The sequence below is a fragment of the Salmo salar genome, chromosome 01 (assembly GCF_965601325.2).
Source record: "Salmo salar chromosome 01, fSalSal1, whole genome shotgun sequence".
Lineage (NCBI taxonomy): Eukaryota > Metazoa > Chordata > Actinopteri > Salmoniformes > Salmonidae > Salmo > Salmo salar.
Window position 1 is genome coordinate 166,975,914 of NC_138291.1, and position 16,244 is coordinate 166,992,157.

A 16,244-nucleotide genomic window follows, 5' to 3' on the forward strand; every position below is an offset into this window, starting at 1 on the left:
TTTGTAATTGTCAAAAACGGATTTGCTGTCATCTTTTGGTTGAAAATGTAAAAGATCAGTGGTGAAACTTCACAACTTGGCTAAGTTGATTTTCTCAATTTCCCACTTGTAATTCTCATTAAGAGGGTCATTCAAGTGAAATTTCCCACTGGGAACTCATTCGATAGCATGTAAACTCGGCATAGGTCTGGGCTCTTTCAGCCAGGTAATGTGCTTGCCCAGTCACCCACTACCAAAGTTGACTGACTGCTTTGCCCTAAGTAAACAAAGCAAAATAGGTGCGCTCACTTTAATTAAGGAAGGTTGTGATTTCACCGGTCGTCACTAGTTACCACAGCCATAAACCCCGCCTATTCCTACAGTTTTGCTTCTTAAAATGTGAACCATAACGACACTACTAACATTATGCCTAACCTTAACTTCAAATTAAGACCAAAAATCAAATTTTAGTTTCCATACATTTTTACGATTGCCAATGTTGACTTTGTGGCTATGGTAACCGATTCCACCGGTGTGATAGATCCAAAATGGACGCCGGAGTAAAACTGCACTGAGCTTTAAAAACTTCAGGAATAACAAAAGGACAAAGAGGATGCAATCAAGAGTAGACACACCTTCTTCGTTATATCCAGAAGAATCGTAAAACGGTTGGAAGGCTAAATGATGAATCTTCCGGTAATGACACAGAAAATTGATTGTTGACTGTAAATATAAACACATTGCATTGGCTATCCGGCTAGTATTAACTAAGCTAATGTAACCTGTCTGCCCTCCGCTTTATGCTATTCACGGATGATGATGCACGATAGAGATGACTTGATAACAGTGATGTGTGTTTCAGGTAATGTCAGCAGGAAGCTGTCAAACTGTTTAGCTAACATTAGCTAGTTCATTTATAACTAACGTTATCGAACTAGCCAGCTAACGTTACCTGGCTATCTGGTTAACAACTGGGAGATGAATTGCTAGCTAATTCAGCAAATGATAGCCATACCACCTCTAGTTATAACCTAGGGTCTGGTCCAAACACTTAAGACACACCCTCAAATGAAGTGGACACTTCTGATGACGTCTGACGAGTATACACTTGCAGGACGAGGAAGGAATGATTTTAAATGGACCACACTTGGCCGGAAACTCGTCACTCATTCATCCCGCGATGATTGTGTTTTCAGCCACCCGTAGCTTGTGGGTGTTTTTATATGCGCTACAGTCAATTATGAGTGTATGTCTACTTATATTAAATATATAATTATTAATGTACGCCTACTGTATGATAGCTAGCAAATTAATTAGCTAACTGACGTTAGCCTGCCTAGCTGGAACATATTTCTACAATTTCCAAAAGATAACCAAACAAAAACATATTTACTTTTTACGTAGTAGCAAAATGTCTAACTTATTTGCATTTGATTTTACTTACACTTGTATGTTGACTTCTCCATTGATGTTGTTTTTAAGTTTTCGCGGACTTTTTTTAGCGGCTGTACAATCGTCGCGAATTGAATTATGGGGAGTTTCAGGCCCCGTAGTGAACACTCGCGAAGCCGGCTAAAAACGAGGGCTGAGGGGATTACATTGAAAACTTCCCTTGCTTAGCTAATCATTTGCACCACCCTCCAAGATGGTGACGGGGATTCCCCCAAGGGCATAAGGCGAGGGTAAGTGGACGAGGGTGTGTCTTTTGGATTGTAGCCCTAGTATTACTATTTACCCATTGTCATGATTAGGAAATCTTGGTCACCATGGATGCTAGCAGCATAATTAGATGACTAATAGTAAGCTAGCTAGCTAGCTGATCGTTAGTCATGATATAGCCCAAAGACCAGCAGATGGCGATATTGAGTTGTTTCATTATACCGTCCAAACACATTAGCTGTGTTCGACCGCACTAACCATACTATTCGTGATGTAAATTGAGTATGTAGTATACTTATTGGTCATAGTATGGATAGAGTTAGTATGCCAAAAATTCCCGGATGTCTTACTACATTCTACAAAATACGAAGAATTCACTCAGAGGACACTTTCTGTACTTTTAAGGCCCATAATGCAATTCTTCAGAAAATGGATGTGGCTTCACACCGTTTTCAGATTTGAGGAATATGGTGGAAAATATACAGTCCGACATGAGCAGATACAAAATCATTGCTTTAACTAATTTTGACAAATGTTAAGAAAATGTTGAGCAATGTAATAAAGTAATGACTTTTCAAATAAGTTACACTACACGTTATGTTGGCTGACAATATGTTGGCTACACTATCCTTACCAACCGCATATCATAACAGCAGTAGGTACTACCGGTATGTTAGCTAGCTACCTAACGTTAGTAGTTATTAAACATCAAACTTTCCACTATATTAATTAACTGCCCAACGTTTATTGACTTGGTTATTCACGTCATCCTTAGCTAAGTGGTATAGTCGTATGTTCTCAATGGACATAAACTCACTCTGGCTATCTACTCCGATTTCAGAGCACTCTCGTCTGAGTGTGCCAGAGCGCAGAATAACTGATGAATTTACGAACGCTCAACACCCGTTTAATATGGCCGGTGTCAGTAAATGTCGGCAGCACAGTTAGTCACCAACGCTGTGGATAACATGAAAACAACCTAACCAGCTCTGCTATGGCGAGTAAAATGGTCAGAGTGAGGTGTTCTCTCATTTGTGTCTGGAAGTAGCTTGCCAGTTAGCTTGTGTGCTTTACTACCTTGTGATGCTCAGAATGCTCGGATCAACCCTACTCCTCCGCCAGTGTGCACTCTGAACTCTCCGAGAGGGGAAACGCTCAGAATTTTACGTATGGACAATCTGACAACGCTCTGAATTTAAGAATTTACGAACACAAAAAAAAATGTCTAGCTAGTAATTTGTTATGCTAACAAGCTAGCAAGTGGTTGCATAGCAAGATAATCAACTTCCGGTAGACAGACGTAGCGCTAGTATGCTCAAGTGAAAGGATACCATTCATTTACAGTATACTAAAATTAACTAATGGTTAGTATGGGTATTCGAACACAGCTATTGTCTTCAGCTGGCAGTACACTTGTATCCCCCATGAACCGGTTCGTACCTAAAACATTCTCCATTCAGGCTGCAAATGTGACAATTTCCTCCTTACAGTGGCAAGAAAAAGTATGTGAACCCTTTGGAAATACCTGGATTTCTGCATAAATTGGTCATAACATTTGATCTGATCTTCATCTAGGTCACAACAATAGACAAACACTGAACGTTTGACATCCCTAGTAGTACATAGTAGTACAACAGACATATACACAATAGGCAGTGGTGGAAAAAGTACCCAAAACAAAAAATGACCACTCTAAAATGTGCAGTTTTGTGAAACAACACAATGCCACAGATGTCTCATGTTTTGAGTGGGGGTTATGGTATGGGCAGGCATAAGCGTGCAATTGGCATATTGACTGCAAGAATGTCCGCCAGAGCTGTTGCCAGAGAATGATATGTTTATTTCTCTACCATAAGCCCTCGTTTTAGAGACATGGTCAGTATGTCCAACCGGTATCACAAGTGCAGACCACGTGTAACCATACCAGCCCAGGACCTCCATATCCAGCTTCTTCACCTGCAGGATCGTCTGAGACCAGCCACCCGGACAGCTGATGAAACTCATGCATATTTTTGTCTGTAATAAAGCCCTTTTGTGTGGAATACTCATTCTGGTTGGCTGGGCTGACTCCCCAGTGGGTGGACCTGGCTCCCAAGTGGCTGGGCCTATGGCCTCCCAGGCCCACCCATGGCTGCATCCCTGCCCAGTCATGTGAAATCCATAGATTAGGGCCTAATTGATTTATTTAAATTGACTGATTTCCTTTTATGAACTTTGAAATTGTTGCATTTATATTTGTTCAGTGTATTTGACTGAGTCTAAAAGTATCTGCTTTTAAATATCAAAAGTAATAGTAAATGCTCAAATATACTTAAGTATCAAAATTATAAATATAAAAATAATAAATCATTTCGAATTCTTTATATTAATAAAACCAGAAAGCATGATTTTCTTGTTCTTTTTGGTATTTTATTATGATCCCCATTAGCTGTTGAAAAAGTAGTAGCTACTCTTCCTGGGGTCCACACAAAACAGGAAACATGACATAATACAGAACATTAATAGAACATAAATGTTATTTGTATTTACAGATAACCAGGGGCACACTCCAACACTCAGACATAATTTACAAACAAAGCATTTGTGTTTAGTGAGTCCTCCAGATCAGAGGCAGTAGATGACCAGGGATGTTCTCTTGATAAGTGTGTGAATTGGACCATTTTCCTGTCCTGCTAAGCATTTGAAAAGTATATATTTTCTTTTGGAATGTAGTGGAGTAAAGGTTGCCAAAAATGTAAAAAGTACAGAAACCACCAAAAAAACTCCTTCAAATGATGTATAAATGTATAGTGTCTTGGTCACGTAGTTGAATAAATGGTATATAATGCCTGATTGGTGTTCATTTGTTGCTATGATTTCAACATTTGTATACATCTGCAATGCCTAGCTGGCTGTTTTCTCACATTAAGGGTTGCCCTAGTCACATTTCCACACCAAATAGTTGGTGCAATACACATAAAGCATTGTAAAATTCCTTTATGTGTACTTAAACTGATGAGGCTGCTGTAAACTTGTGGCAGACTTGTTTATTGTGACACCCTATGGGGCCATTATTTCCCTTGGTATCTTCCCTAATAGTAGATCTTGAATTAGATTTCTCCATAAACATGGAGAGCAGGGGTCAGAGTCTGAAGTACACAATAACACATAGCTGGAGAACGTTGAGACGCTAACTTGGTCAACAATTGAAATGCTATTAATTCATCAACCTGTCTGGGGAGTGGAAACTGTGGATGAAGGTTTCGGTTTATACCTAAGCTATACTTAACTAATTACAACATTTTTACACTGACTTGGAAACTGAAATGGAAACCGAAATGTTGATTGAAATGCATTCGCCCAGTCCACATAAGACCAATAGATAACAGATAACAATACTTTATTTTGTTCTACTTTCAGGAGGTGAAGTAGCGAGTGTAGCCTCTCTCCCGCCAACAGCCAAGCATGGACAACTTCTTCAAGGCTGCTGTATGTGACCTGGACAAGCTTCTGGATGACTTTGAGCTCAATACAGGTTAGACGTGGTTACTATGAAAAACCCCATTGATAGCATGTATTTACTTTTCTTTTCTGTATGTGGGTTGGAAGGGTGTGGTGTTAAAGCTGCAATATGTAACTTTTTGGATGACCTGACCAACTTCACATAGAGATGTGAGTTATAGATATGTCATTCGCATTGAAAGCAAGTCTAAGAAGCGGTAGATCTGTTCTATGTGCACTATTTCTATGCTTCCCGTTCTGAAGTTTTGTTTTTGGCTTCTTTTACTTTGGGTTTTGTACACCAGCTTCAAACAGCTGAAAATACAATATTTCTGGGTACTAAAAATATATTTCACAGCGGTTTAGATGGTACAATGATTCTCTACGCTATACGTTGCTTGTTTTGTCACATGAACTGAAATAAGGCGAACTATTAAAATTTTAACAACCAGGAAATGGTGGAGCGAATTCTGCATATTGCACCTATAACTGAAAAATTATACTTGATACTTGTACATGTGGTGCACATTGTACTTTGTAGTTGCTAACTTAAAATGTGTTGCTCATATGTTCTGCTGAGATATTAACGACAGAATTGTTTAACAGATAATTCTCTCTTTCCCTCCCGACCAGATGAGCACATCTACAGATCAGTCTCTCTGTCACCTCCTGCGTATCCCGGCCACTCTCTGGGTCCCCAGGGTTTCCTTCCGGAAACCTCCACAGTTCCAGTTCCACACTCTCTCCTTGACCTAAACTCCCTGCACTATGGCACTGCCCCCAGCTGCCCCGACTGTCCCAGCCCCAGTCCTGGGGATCGCGAGGCCAAGGGACGGCCTCTCACGGGGGTTGACCTGCTCTCCTCTGTGGACGGCCGGGGGGCTGCTAAGAGCTGTGCGCCACCCTTCCCCAAGCGGGCCCTGAAGCCTGTGTGTGACCTGGTCAGTGACACAGGCTCAGCCCACCTCCTCCTCCGGGCCAACAGCCACGACGCCTTCAGTGAGCTGGATGTGGTGGAGAGACGGCTGGAGGAGGAGCTTCTGGTGGACTTCACCAGCCCTGTGGTGGCGCTGCCTGAGGACTCCATAGCAGGTTTGGGTCCCGGCCATGGGAGGACTGAGGGGAGGGAGGCTCTTGCCGGGGGAGGGGAGGGGCTGCTGGGGCTGGACTCTGGTGGTTACTCTGCCTCTCTCAGTCTGCTGGATGTGATTCTCCCTGCTGCTGTGGAGAGGGCCCCCTCACTGAGGAACTCTGAGTCTGGAGAGACGGAGGAAGAGCGAGACAGAGGGGGTGAGGCGACAGAGGTGGCCTTCGTCAACCAACACCTGAAAATCACACCAGCCCATCAGGACCAGGCTAGTGTCTCGCCTGTTGCCATAGACACCAAGAAAGAGGACACTCCCACGTGTGATATCGACATAGAGGCCAGGGAGGAGGGTGAGGGGTCTTTGGAGCCCTCTGAGCTGACTGAAGCAGAGAGCTCTGGGAGCTGCACTGGACAGGCACCTAACCCTGAGGACGGCAGTGGTGGTGTGGCCGAGAGCCCGTCAACAGAGACAGAGCTTTCGCTGTCCTGCCTGCCCATGGGCGTGTCCATGTGTGGGGCCCTGGTGGCCTCCAAGAACCCTGAGGAAGCCATGGGAGGGGGGGAAGGGGAGGCTGGCCTAACTGAGACCTTAGAGGCAGAGTCCCTGTCTGCTTTCGAAGTCCAGGAGGAAGTTACTCTCCCAGAGAACCCTGAGACTGTGGGGGACTGTACAAACCCTGATGCCGCCCCTGAGAACAAACCTGTCCAGTCACCTAACACACAGAGCCCAGAGACAACCACCATGCCTTTCCACCTGGCAGTCTCGGCTCCTGCCGTCTCCCAGCGGCCACTGAAGGTCAGCTTCTCCCTAGTGGAAAAGCAGCCAGTCCCAGGGGCTCCACAGTGCCCAGCCTCCTCTCCCTCAGAGCCCAGCCCCAACCCAATGGACCCACCTGGGTTTGGGTTTGAGTACCTGCCGGAGAGCGACCAGGCCAGGCTACTGGTGACGGATGAGGAGCTGGACGCCTTCCTCCGGGGGGAGACCCAGGGCCAGGAGGACCACGGGGTCCCTGACTGCGGGAGGCCCGGGGAGAACCTCCAGGATGAGGGCTTCTCCGAGCTCAACGGGAACCTGGAGGAGCGGCTAGTGGAGGAGGAGCTGCGGAGCTGCAGCCGGAGCCTAGGGGAGGGGCTGGAGAGACTGCCCTCCCGGGAGAGTGACAGGACCTTGTCTGCAGAGGGGAACGTGAGTCGAGCTCTCTCCGCTCCCTCCCAGGACCCCCCCAGCCCCTACCACACAGACCCCAGCACCTGTAGTCTCAGTAACCTCCCACCACCCTACTACGGAGGGGCCCGACCCAAACAGCTGCACTGTCAAGCACCCAGAGCACCTCCAGCAGCGGGGGAGGACCAAGGGCCCAGTAGCCCCACAGACCGCACCGACACTGGGGAAGAGGTGGACCAGAGCCCCTCTCCTCCCAGCCCCAACCCTGCCGAGGACCCCTCTAACCAAGGTGTGCCCTGTCCAGGTTACTCCCCGCCTGAGTGCTATGTGAGCAGTGTGGGGTACGACGAACTGTCAGAGCCCCCGCCCTACCCTGGCGAGCCTGCTGGAGAGGGGAGCGGGTCCTCAGAGGGGAGGGAGGCGGAGGATGAAGAGGGGCTGGGGTGCAAGCAGCCCCCCTGGGTGCCGGATTCGGAGGCACCCAACTGTATGAACTGCTGGCAGAAGTTCACCTTCACCAGGAGGAGGCACCACTGCCGGGCCTGTGGGAAGGTACGTACCTAAATCTGGCCATGAAGGGACTTCCTTTACCCTCATTTCTAGGATCATCTTTTGCACTGTTGTTGATAACATATTTGGTGTTTTGAAGATATTCATTTTATTGACATTAGGTGTTAGTAGCTAAATATACTTTTACATAGTAGCACATAATAAAGAGCTCTACCATACACTGAACAAAAATATAAATGCAACATGCAGTTCCACACTCTCTCCCTGACCTAAACTCCCTGTACTATAACACTGCGCCCAACTGCCCCAGCCCCAGTCCTGGTCCCATGTTTCTTGAGATTAAATAAAAGATCCCAGAAATGTTTTATACACACAAAAAGCTTGGTGCACAAATGTGTTTGCATTTCTCTTTTGCAAGATAATCCATCCACTTGACAGGCATGGCATATCAAGAAGCTGATTAAACAGCATGATCAGTACACAGGTGCACCTTGTGCTGGGAACAATGAAAGTCCACTCTAAAATGTGCAGTTTTGTCAAACAACGCAATGCCACAGATGTCTCAAGTTTTGAGTGGGGGTTATGGTATGGGCAGGCATAAGCTACGGACAAGGAACACAATTGCATTTTATCAATGGCAATTTGAATGCACATAGATACCGTGACTAGTTCCTGAGGCCCATTGTCGTGCCATTCATCCGCCGCCATCACCTCAAATTTCAGCATGATAATGCAAAGCCCCATGTCGCAAGGATCTGTACACAATTCCTGGGAGCTGAAAATGTCCCCGTTCTTCCATGGCCTGCATAGTCACCAGACATGTCACCCATTGAGCATGTTTGGGATGCTCTGGATCGACGTGTATAACAGTGTGTTCCAGTTCCCGCCAATATCCAGCAACTTCACACTGCCATTGAAGAGGAGTGGGACAACGCATTTCCACTGCTCCGGAGTCCAATGGTGGCGAGCTTTACACCACTCCAGCCAATGCTTGCCATTGCGCATAGTCATCTTTGGCTTGTGTCCAGCTGCTTGGCCATTGAAACCCATTTCATGAAGCTCCCGAACAGTTCTTGTGCTGATGTTGCTTCCAGAGGCAGTTTGGAACTCGGTAGTGAGTGTTCCAACCGAGGACAGACAATTTTATGCGCTTCAGCACTCGGCGGTCCCGTTCTGTGAGCTTGTGTGGCCTACCACTTCGCGGCTGAGCCGTTGTTGCTCCTAGGCATTCCACTTCAAAATAACAGTACTTACAGTTGACCGGGGGCAGCACTAGCAGAGCAGAAATTGTAAGAACTGACTTGTTGGAAAGGTGGCATCTTATGACCGGGCCACGTTGAAAAATCACTGAGCTCTTCAGTAAGGCCATTCTACTGCCAATGTTTGTCTATGGAGATCGCATGGTTGTGTGCTCGTTTTTATACACCTGTCAGCAACAGGTGTGGCTGAAATAGCCAAATCCATTAATTTGAATGGGTGTCCACATACCTTTGTGTGTGTATATATATACACAGTGGGTAGAACAAGTATTTGATACACTGCCGATTTTGCAGGTTTTCCTACTTACAAAGCATGTAGAGGTCTGTAATTTTTATCATAGGTACACTTCAACTGTGAGAGATGGAATCTAAAACAAAAATCCAGAAAATCACATTGTATGATTTTTAAGTAATTCATTTGCATTTTATTGCATGACATAAGTATTTGATACATCAGAAAAGCAAAACTTAATATTTGGTACAGAAACCTTTGTTTACAATTTCAGAGATCATACGTTTCCTCTAGTTCTTGACCAGGTTTGCACAGACTGCAGCAGGGATTTTGGCCCACTCCTCCATACAGACCTTCTCCAGATCCTTCAGGTTTCGGGGCTGTCGCTGGGAAATACGGACTTTCAGCTCCCTCCAAAGATTTTCTATTGGGTTCAGGTCTGGAGACTGGTTAGGCCACTCCAGGACCTTGAGATGCTTCTTACGGAGCCACTCAATTGCCCTGGCTGTGTGTTTCGGGTCGTTGTCATGCTGGAAGACCCAGCCATGACCCATCTTCAATGCTCTTACTGAGGGAAGGAGGTTGTTGGCCAAGATCTCGCGATACATGGCCCCATCCATCCTCCCCTCAATACGGTGCAGTCGTCCTGTCCCCTTTGCAGAAAATCATCCCCAAAGAATGATGTTTCCACCTCCATGCTTCACAGTTGGGATGGTGTTCTTGGGGTTGTACTTCTTCTTCCTCCAAACACGGCGAGTGGAGTTTAGATCAAAAAGCTATTTTTGTCTCATCAGACCACATGACCTTCTCCCAGCCCAGTTCCTGTGGATCATCCAGATGGTCATTGGCAAACTTCAGACGGGCCTGGACATGCACTGGCTTGAGCAGGGGGACCTTGCGTGCGCTGCAGGATTTTAATCAGCGTATTGACGGCGTATTGTGTTCTTAATGGTTTTCTTTGAGACTGTGGTCCCAGCTCTCTTCAGGTCATTGACCAGGTCCTGCCGTGTAGTTCTGGGCTGATCCCTCACCTTCCTCATGATCATTGATGCCCCACGAGGTGAGATCTTGCATGGTGCCCCAGACCGAGGGTGATTGACCGTCATCTTGAACTTCTTCCATTTTCTAATAATTGCGCCAACAGTTGTTGCCTTCTCACCAAGCTGCTTGCCTATTGTCCTGTAGCCCATCCCAGCCTTGTGCAGGTCTACAATTTTATCCCTGATGTCCTTACACAGCTCTCTGGTCTTGGCCATTGTGGAGAGGTTGGAGTCTGTGTTGAGTGTGTGGACAGTTGTCTTTTATACAGGTAACGAGTTCAAACAGGTGCAGTTAATACAGGTAATGAGTGGAGAACAGGAGGGCTTCTTAAAGAAAAACTAACAGGTCTGTGAGAGCCGGAATTCTTACTGGTTGGTAGGTGATCAAATACTTATGTCATGCAATAAAATGCAAATGAATTACTTAAAAATCATACAATGTGATTTTCTGGATTTTTGTTTTAGATTCCGTCTCTCACAGTTGAAGTGTACCTATGATAAAAATTACAGACCTCCACATGCTTTGTAAGTAGGAAAACCTGCAAAATCGGCAGTGTATCAAATACTTGTTCTCCCCACTGTATATAGTCTATCTGTGACCAACAGATGCATATCTGTATTCACCATCATGTGAAATCCACAGACTAGGGCCGAATGAATGTATTTCAATTGACTGATTTCCTTATATGAACCGTAACTCTGTAAAATCTTAGAAATTGTGGCATGTTGAGATTATGTTTTTGTTGAGTATAAGTGTGTGACCCAGTCACAAAGATCCTGAATATGAATGGAAACTGAAGAAAATAAATGATGGAAATAGGGCAATCTCGTCCTCTCATAATTAAACAATTAAACATAATTAAACAATCAGTTAACGTCAATACAGCAGCGATACTGCCAATTCCAATGAAGCACATTTCTGTATTTACTGAGTCAGAGGATTCAAGTGTAAATGTGGGTTACAATGTGGAGCAGTGACCTAGCTATGATTCAGTTCATCCAGACTATTACCTATCTTCTCTTTGTAGAGAGAGCACTTCCTGTCTTGTGTTTACAAAGCAACACGGAGTCCCCTGCTCACATACGTCACACTTGATCACACAGTATGGCACGATATCGCCTATATACCATACCCCCATCCTCTGCTGCTATATATAGCTTACTCAGATAGAGGCATGTCAATCATTCTTATTCCAGGTTCTCTATATATCGCCTCTTCTCTGAGGTCTGAGAAGCCAGAGCTCAGGCCCTAACAGCCCAGTGACTAAAGCCAGAGCTCAGGCCCTAACAGCCCAGTGACTAAAGCCAGAGCTCAGGCCCTAACAGCCCAGTGACTAAAGCCAGAGCTCAGGCCCTAACAGCCCAGTGACTGAAGCCAGAGCTCAGGCCCTAACAGCCCAGTGACTAAAGCCAGAGCTCAGGCCCTAACAGCCCAGTGACTAAAGCCAGAGCTCAGGCCCTAACAGCCCAGTGACTAAAGCCAGAGCTCAGGCCCTAACAGCCCAGTGACTAAAGCCAGAGCTCAGGCCCTAACAACCCAGTGACTAAAGCCAGAGCTCAGGCCCTAACAGCCCAGTGACTAAAGCCAGAGCTCAGGCCCTAACAGCCCAGTGACTAAAGCCAGAGCGAAGGCCCTAACAGCCCACACTGATTTAAAGCAGCATTACACAGGAGTCCCAGGGGCTGTAACACTATAAGCTACTTACTGCAGTACAACAGGATATGGAAGGGATAATCAGCGAGGGGTTATGTGTTCTGTTGAAAATAATGAACGACGTGGAACTAACCTTCCACAGAGTTGCATTCATTTCAGGAGAACGCATAGAGCCCCGAGTTGATTATCCCTTTTATACCACGGCTATAATTTAACACATTTTCCTCTAGCAATGTGTTTATTTGTCAGTAGAAATGTGTTCACCATCCACTGAAGTAGCTAGCAAGTTTATTAGATAGCTACAGTAGTTGCCTTTTTAACCAAACAAACTGACTTGCTAGTTTAGCTAACCAAACCAACAGTCTTAGGTTGCTATTATGAAAATAAAATTCAACAATGTAAGTAATGTTTTCATTTCGACTTTTGCTTCAAAAGCAGCTCAAACATAGAACATGTATGAATGAACTATAGCCATTGAATTCTACCGTGCTGATATACTGTACGTTATAGGGAAATAATGCACGCTCTAGAATGCCCTTCAAGCCAATCAGATATGAGCATTCAACAATGCCATGGTACTGTATAAAGAGGACTAGTCTAATGTACTTTACAACCTCCTTTGACTTCTCTTCTTAATTGCTGCACAATCAATTATATCAATTATTCCTTTAATGTACTGCTTTTCTTTATGCTAGGGCAAGACATGGCTCACACACTTAACATTGCATGAATAACTTCATGTAGATTGCGTGTATAGTGATGTGTTGCAGTAGTGTTTGTCTCCTGCCTGATGGTTGTCCTCCCACCCGTGACACAGGTGTACTGTGCCATCTGCTGCAACAGGAGATGCAAGCTCAAGTACCTGGACAAGGAGGCCCGGGTGTGTGTCGTCTGCTTCGAGACCGTACACAGAAGTAAGACCCAAGGTTTGAGTGTGTTTTCGTCTAGAAGATCATACACATGTTTAAGAATGTATGTGTTGTCTGCTAGTATACAGTGAGGTGTGTGTGTGTGTGTGTGTGTGTGTGTGTGTGTGTGTGTGTGTGTGTGTGTGTGTGTGTGTGTGTGTGTGTGTGTGTGTGTGTGTGTGTGTGCGTGCGTGCACATCCATTTTCTTCCAAGATACCAATCACACACCACCATCCGATGCATGCACCTCAGCTGACTGCTCTGAATGACTCTGTATTGTCAGGCTCCTCTTCTCAGAAGAACATGAACAAAGACTCTGATGTCTGAAGAACACAGTCTTCACAGCCTGGTGTCTGTTGCTGTAGTGTAGTTAGTAGGACTCAGCTCTGCTCAGCCTTGGGGGCTTAAGGGAGCTCTGTTGTCAGTGAATGATACAGGGAAAGGAACCCAGTTTATGTTGACTCTGAACTGCTAGCCCTATCAGGTGACTTTCATTCATCTTTAAACTGTTTCAACTTGGAGTTGTCATTAACAGGCCATGTCTGGAGTTGTCATTAACAGGCCATGTCTGGAGTTGCCATTAACAGACCATGTCTGGAGTTGTCATTAACAGACCATGTCTGGAGTTGTCATTAACAGGCCATGTCTGGAGTTGCCATTAACAGATCATGTCTGGAGTTGTCATTAACAGGCCATGTCTGGAGTTGTCATTAACAGGCCATGTCTGGAGTTGTCATTAACAGGCCATGTCTGGAGTTGCCATTAACAGACCATGTCTGGAATTGTCATTAACAGACCATGTCTGGAGTTGTCATTAACAGGCCATGTCTGGAGTTGTCATTAACAGGCCATGTCTGGAGTTGCCATTAACAGGCCATGTCTGGAGTTGTCATTAACAGGCCATGTCTGGAGTTGCCATTAACAGGCCATGTCTGGAGTTGCCATTAACAGGCCATGTCTGGAGTTGTCATTAACAGACCATGTCTGGAGTTGTCATTAACAGGCCATGTCTGGAGTTGCCATTAACAGGCCATGTCTGGAGTTGTCATTAACAGGCCATGTCTGGAGTTGTCATTAACAGACCATGTCTGGAGTTGTCATTAACAGGCCATGTCTGGAGTTGCCATTAACAGACCATGTCTGGGATTGTCATTAACAGATCATGTCTGGAGTTGTCATTAACAGGCCATGTCTGGAGTTGTCATTAACAGGCCATGTCTGGAGTTGCCATTAACAGGCCATGTCTGGAGTTGTCATTAACAGGCCATGTCTGGAGTTGCCATTAACAGGCCATGTCTGGAGTTGTCATTAACAGGCCATGTCTGGAGTTGTCATTAACAGGCCATGTCTGGAGTTGTCATTAACAGACCATGTCTGGAGTTGTCATTAACAGACCATGTCTGGAGTTGCCATTAACAGGCCATGTCTGGAGTTGCCATTAACAGGCCATGTCTGGAGTTGTCATTAACAGGCCATGTCTGGAGTTGTCATTAACAGGCCATGTCTGGAGTTGTCATTAACAGGCCATGTCTGGAGTTGCCATTAACAGGCCATGTCTGGAGTTGTCATTAACAGGCCATGTCTGGAGTTGTCATTAACAGGCCATGTCTGGAGTTGTCATTAACAGACATGGTCTGTTACATGCTGACCACACTGCTCGTGTCACGTGCGCGAGAGTTACAAAAATATATTTAAACATACATGTTATTCAATTATTGCACCCACACTGCTCACGCGCGCCAACGAGCGTCTGCCTTGCCAAGCGCTAAAATAGAAGTCAGTTCTATTTGTGACGCTGAACTCGGTGCAGGTCCTGCCTCTCCCATCTCCTCATTAGTTTATAGAAGCAGATACCCCCATGTGTCATCTCCTCATTGGTTATACCCAGGTGGGTGATTGAAAGATGAACTGAGTTTGGTCGGTCGTCGTGATAACTATGAAAATTAAATGCCAATCGTCATATAAAGTTCAAAGATGAAAAGGCCTGGAAGGAGGAGAGATGACTAGAAACGATTCGGTTGAATGTTTTATGTGAGGATTAATTGTCGAAGTAGAGGACCTTGTGCATTTCAGGTAAAATAACAACTCAATGTTTATATCCCAGGCCAAATTGGCTAGCAACTGCAAGCTAGCTAAATAGGACACATTAGCTAGTAACTGCAAGCTAGCTAGCTAAATTGCCATAAATGTTTAATGCTTTTCGACCTGTCCCCAAATTAATATAATTGGTTCAGAGTTTGTTTTGATATTTCAACCTGCGTGTTGTGATCACTTTTGGTGTGGGGGGACAAAATCAATTTGTGCACGATGGCGCACGTGTGCGGCCGGTTTGGGTACGGTGTTAGAAGAGTTGCTTTATAAAGGTGAATTATATCTAGAGCAACACATGACTGATGAACAGCCCTGTTTTTTAGCTGGAAGTTGTTGTGCTTGTTTGTGGCTTGGTCACAGTGTAGCAAACATCACTAGCCGTGAAATGCTTGCTTCCTCTGTCCTTGTTTCCTCAATTTCTCTCAAAGCTCATTGGAGGAGAGGACCCAATGTCCCTCTCTTGGACCTCCTCTAATTGGCTTTCCGAGGAATTGAGGAAGCAAGGACTTAACAGCTAGTGAAGTTTTCAGACACAGCCTGAGAATGGCCGGGGATCTTCGGTTAAGTTAGATGTGCATTGTAATCTCAAGGCTAAAACAGCTACATTGTATCAGAGAGCCTAGTGCCTAAAGTGCTTTCTTACACAGCCTGTGTGAAAGTGTTTACTTTGTTTTGAGTGTGTGTGGGACTGCGTAAAAACTTAAGACCAGGTTGTGTAAGAGTGTGTGTGTGTGTGTGTGTGTGTGTGTGTGTGTGTGTGTGTGTGTGTGTGTGTGTGTGCGCGCGCGCTCCCCTGTCTCTCTGTGTGTCTGCTTTTCTCCAATCTCCTGTCGTCTCCTGCTCTCCTGAACAACGACTCTAGCCTTCACTGGGAGCCTGAGCTGCTATAGAAACAAAATTACTAGAACCTCCTTCCCCATTGAAAACAATGCTTCTGTATGTGCTCGCAGATCACTACTAACCAGTGATTTACGTTGCTCTATGCTGTTATTGGTGAGTGACGATAAATAATGTGGAATAGAAAAGTGTTTTTGTTCTATGTATTCCTTCTCTATGGTTCTGCTTCCCCGGTCGGGTGATGAAGGACTTTATCCTCTCCAGAGACAGAGCTGAGGTTAGAGTCAGGACAATATGACTGGTGCAGAGAGGATGGGGGGAGAGAGAGGATGGGGGAGAGAG

General features: G+C 45.2%; 1 protein-coding gene across 5 annotated transcripts in view; it reads left to right on the forward strand.

Annotated features, from left to right (window-relative positions):
• The first annotated feature begins 349 nt into the window (after positions 1-349).
• LOC106569324 (zinc finger FYVE domain-containing protein 16) overlaps positions 350-16,244 on the forward strand; it is a 44,998-nt gene continuing 29,103 nt past the window's right edge. For 2 of the 5 annotated variants that reach the window (XM_014140647.3, XM_045692762.2), the window contains exons 1-4: positions 350-675; positions 5,038-5,152; positions 5,752-7,922; positions 12,883-12,991. In XM_014140647.3, the coding sequence (XP_013996122.3) occupies positions 5,083-5,152; positions 5,752-7,922; positions 12,883-12,991 (2,350 nt within the window). In that variant the 5' untranslated portion in view covers positions 350-675; positions 5,038-5,082. Of the gene's footprint in view, positions 676-1,202; positions 1,662-4,758; positions 4,878-5,037; positions 5,153-5,751; positions 7,923-12,882; positions 12,992-16,244 lie in introns of those variants that run through there. The other 3 variants (XM_014140653.3, XM_045692749.2, XM_045692752.2) reach the window with 3 other exon arrangements.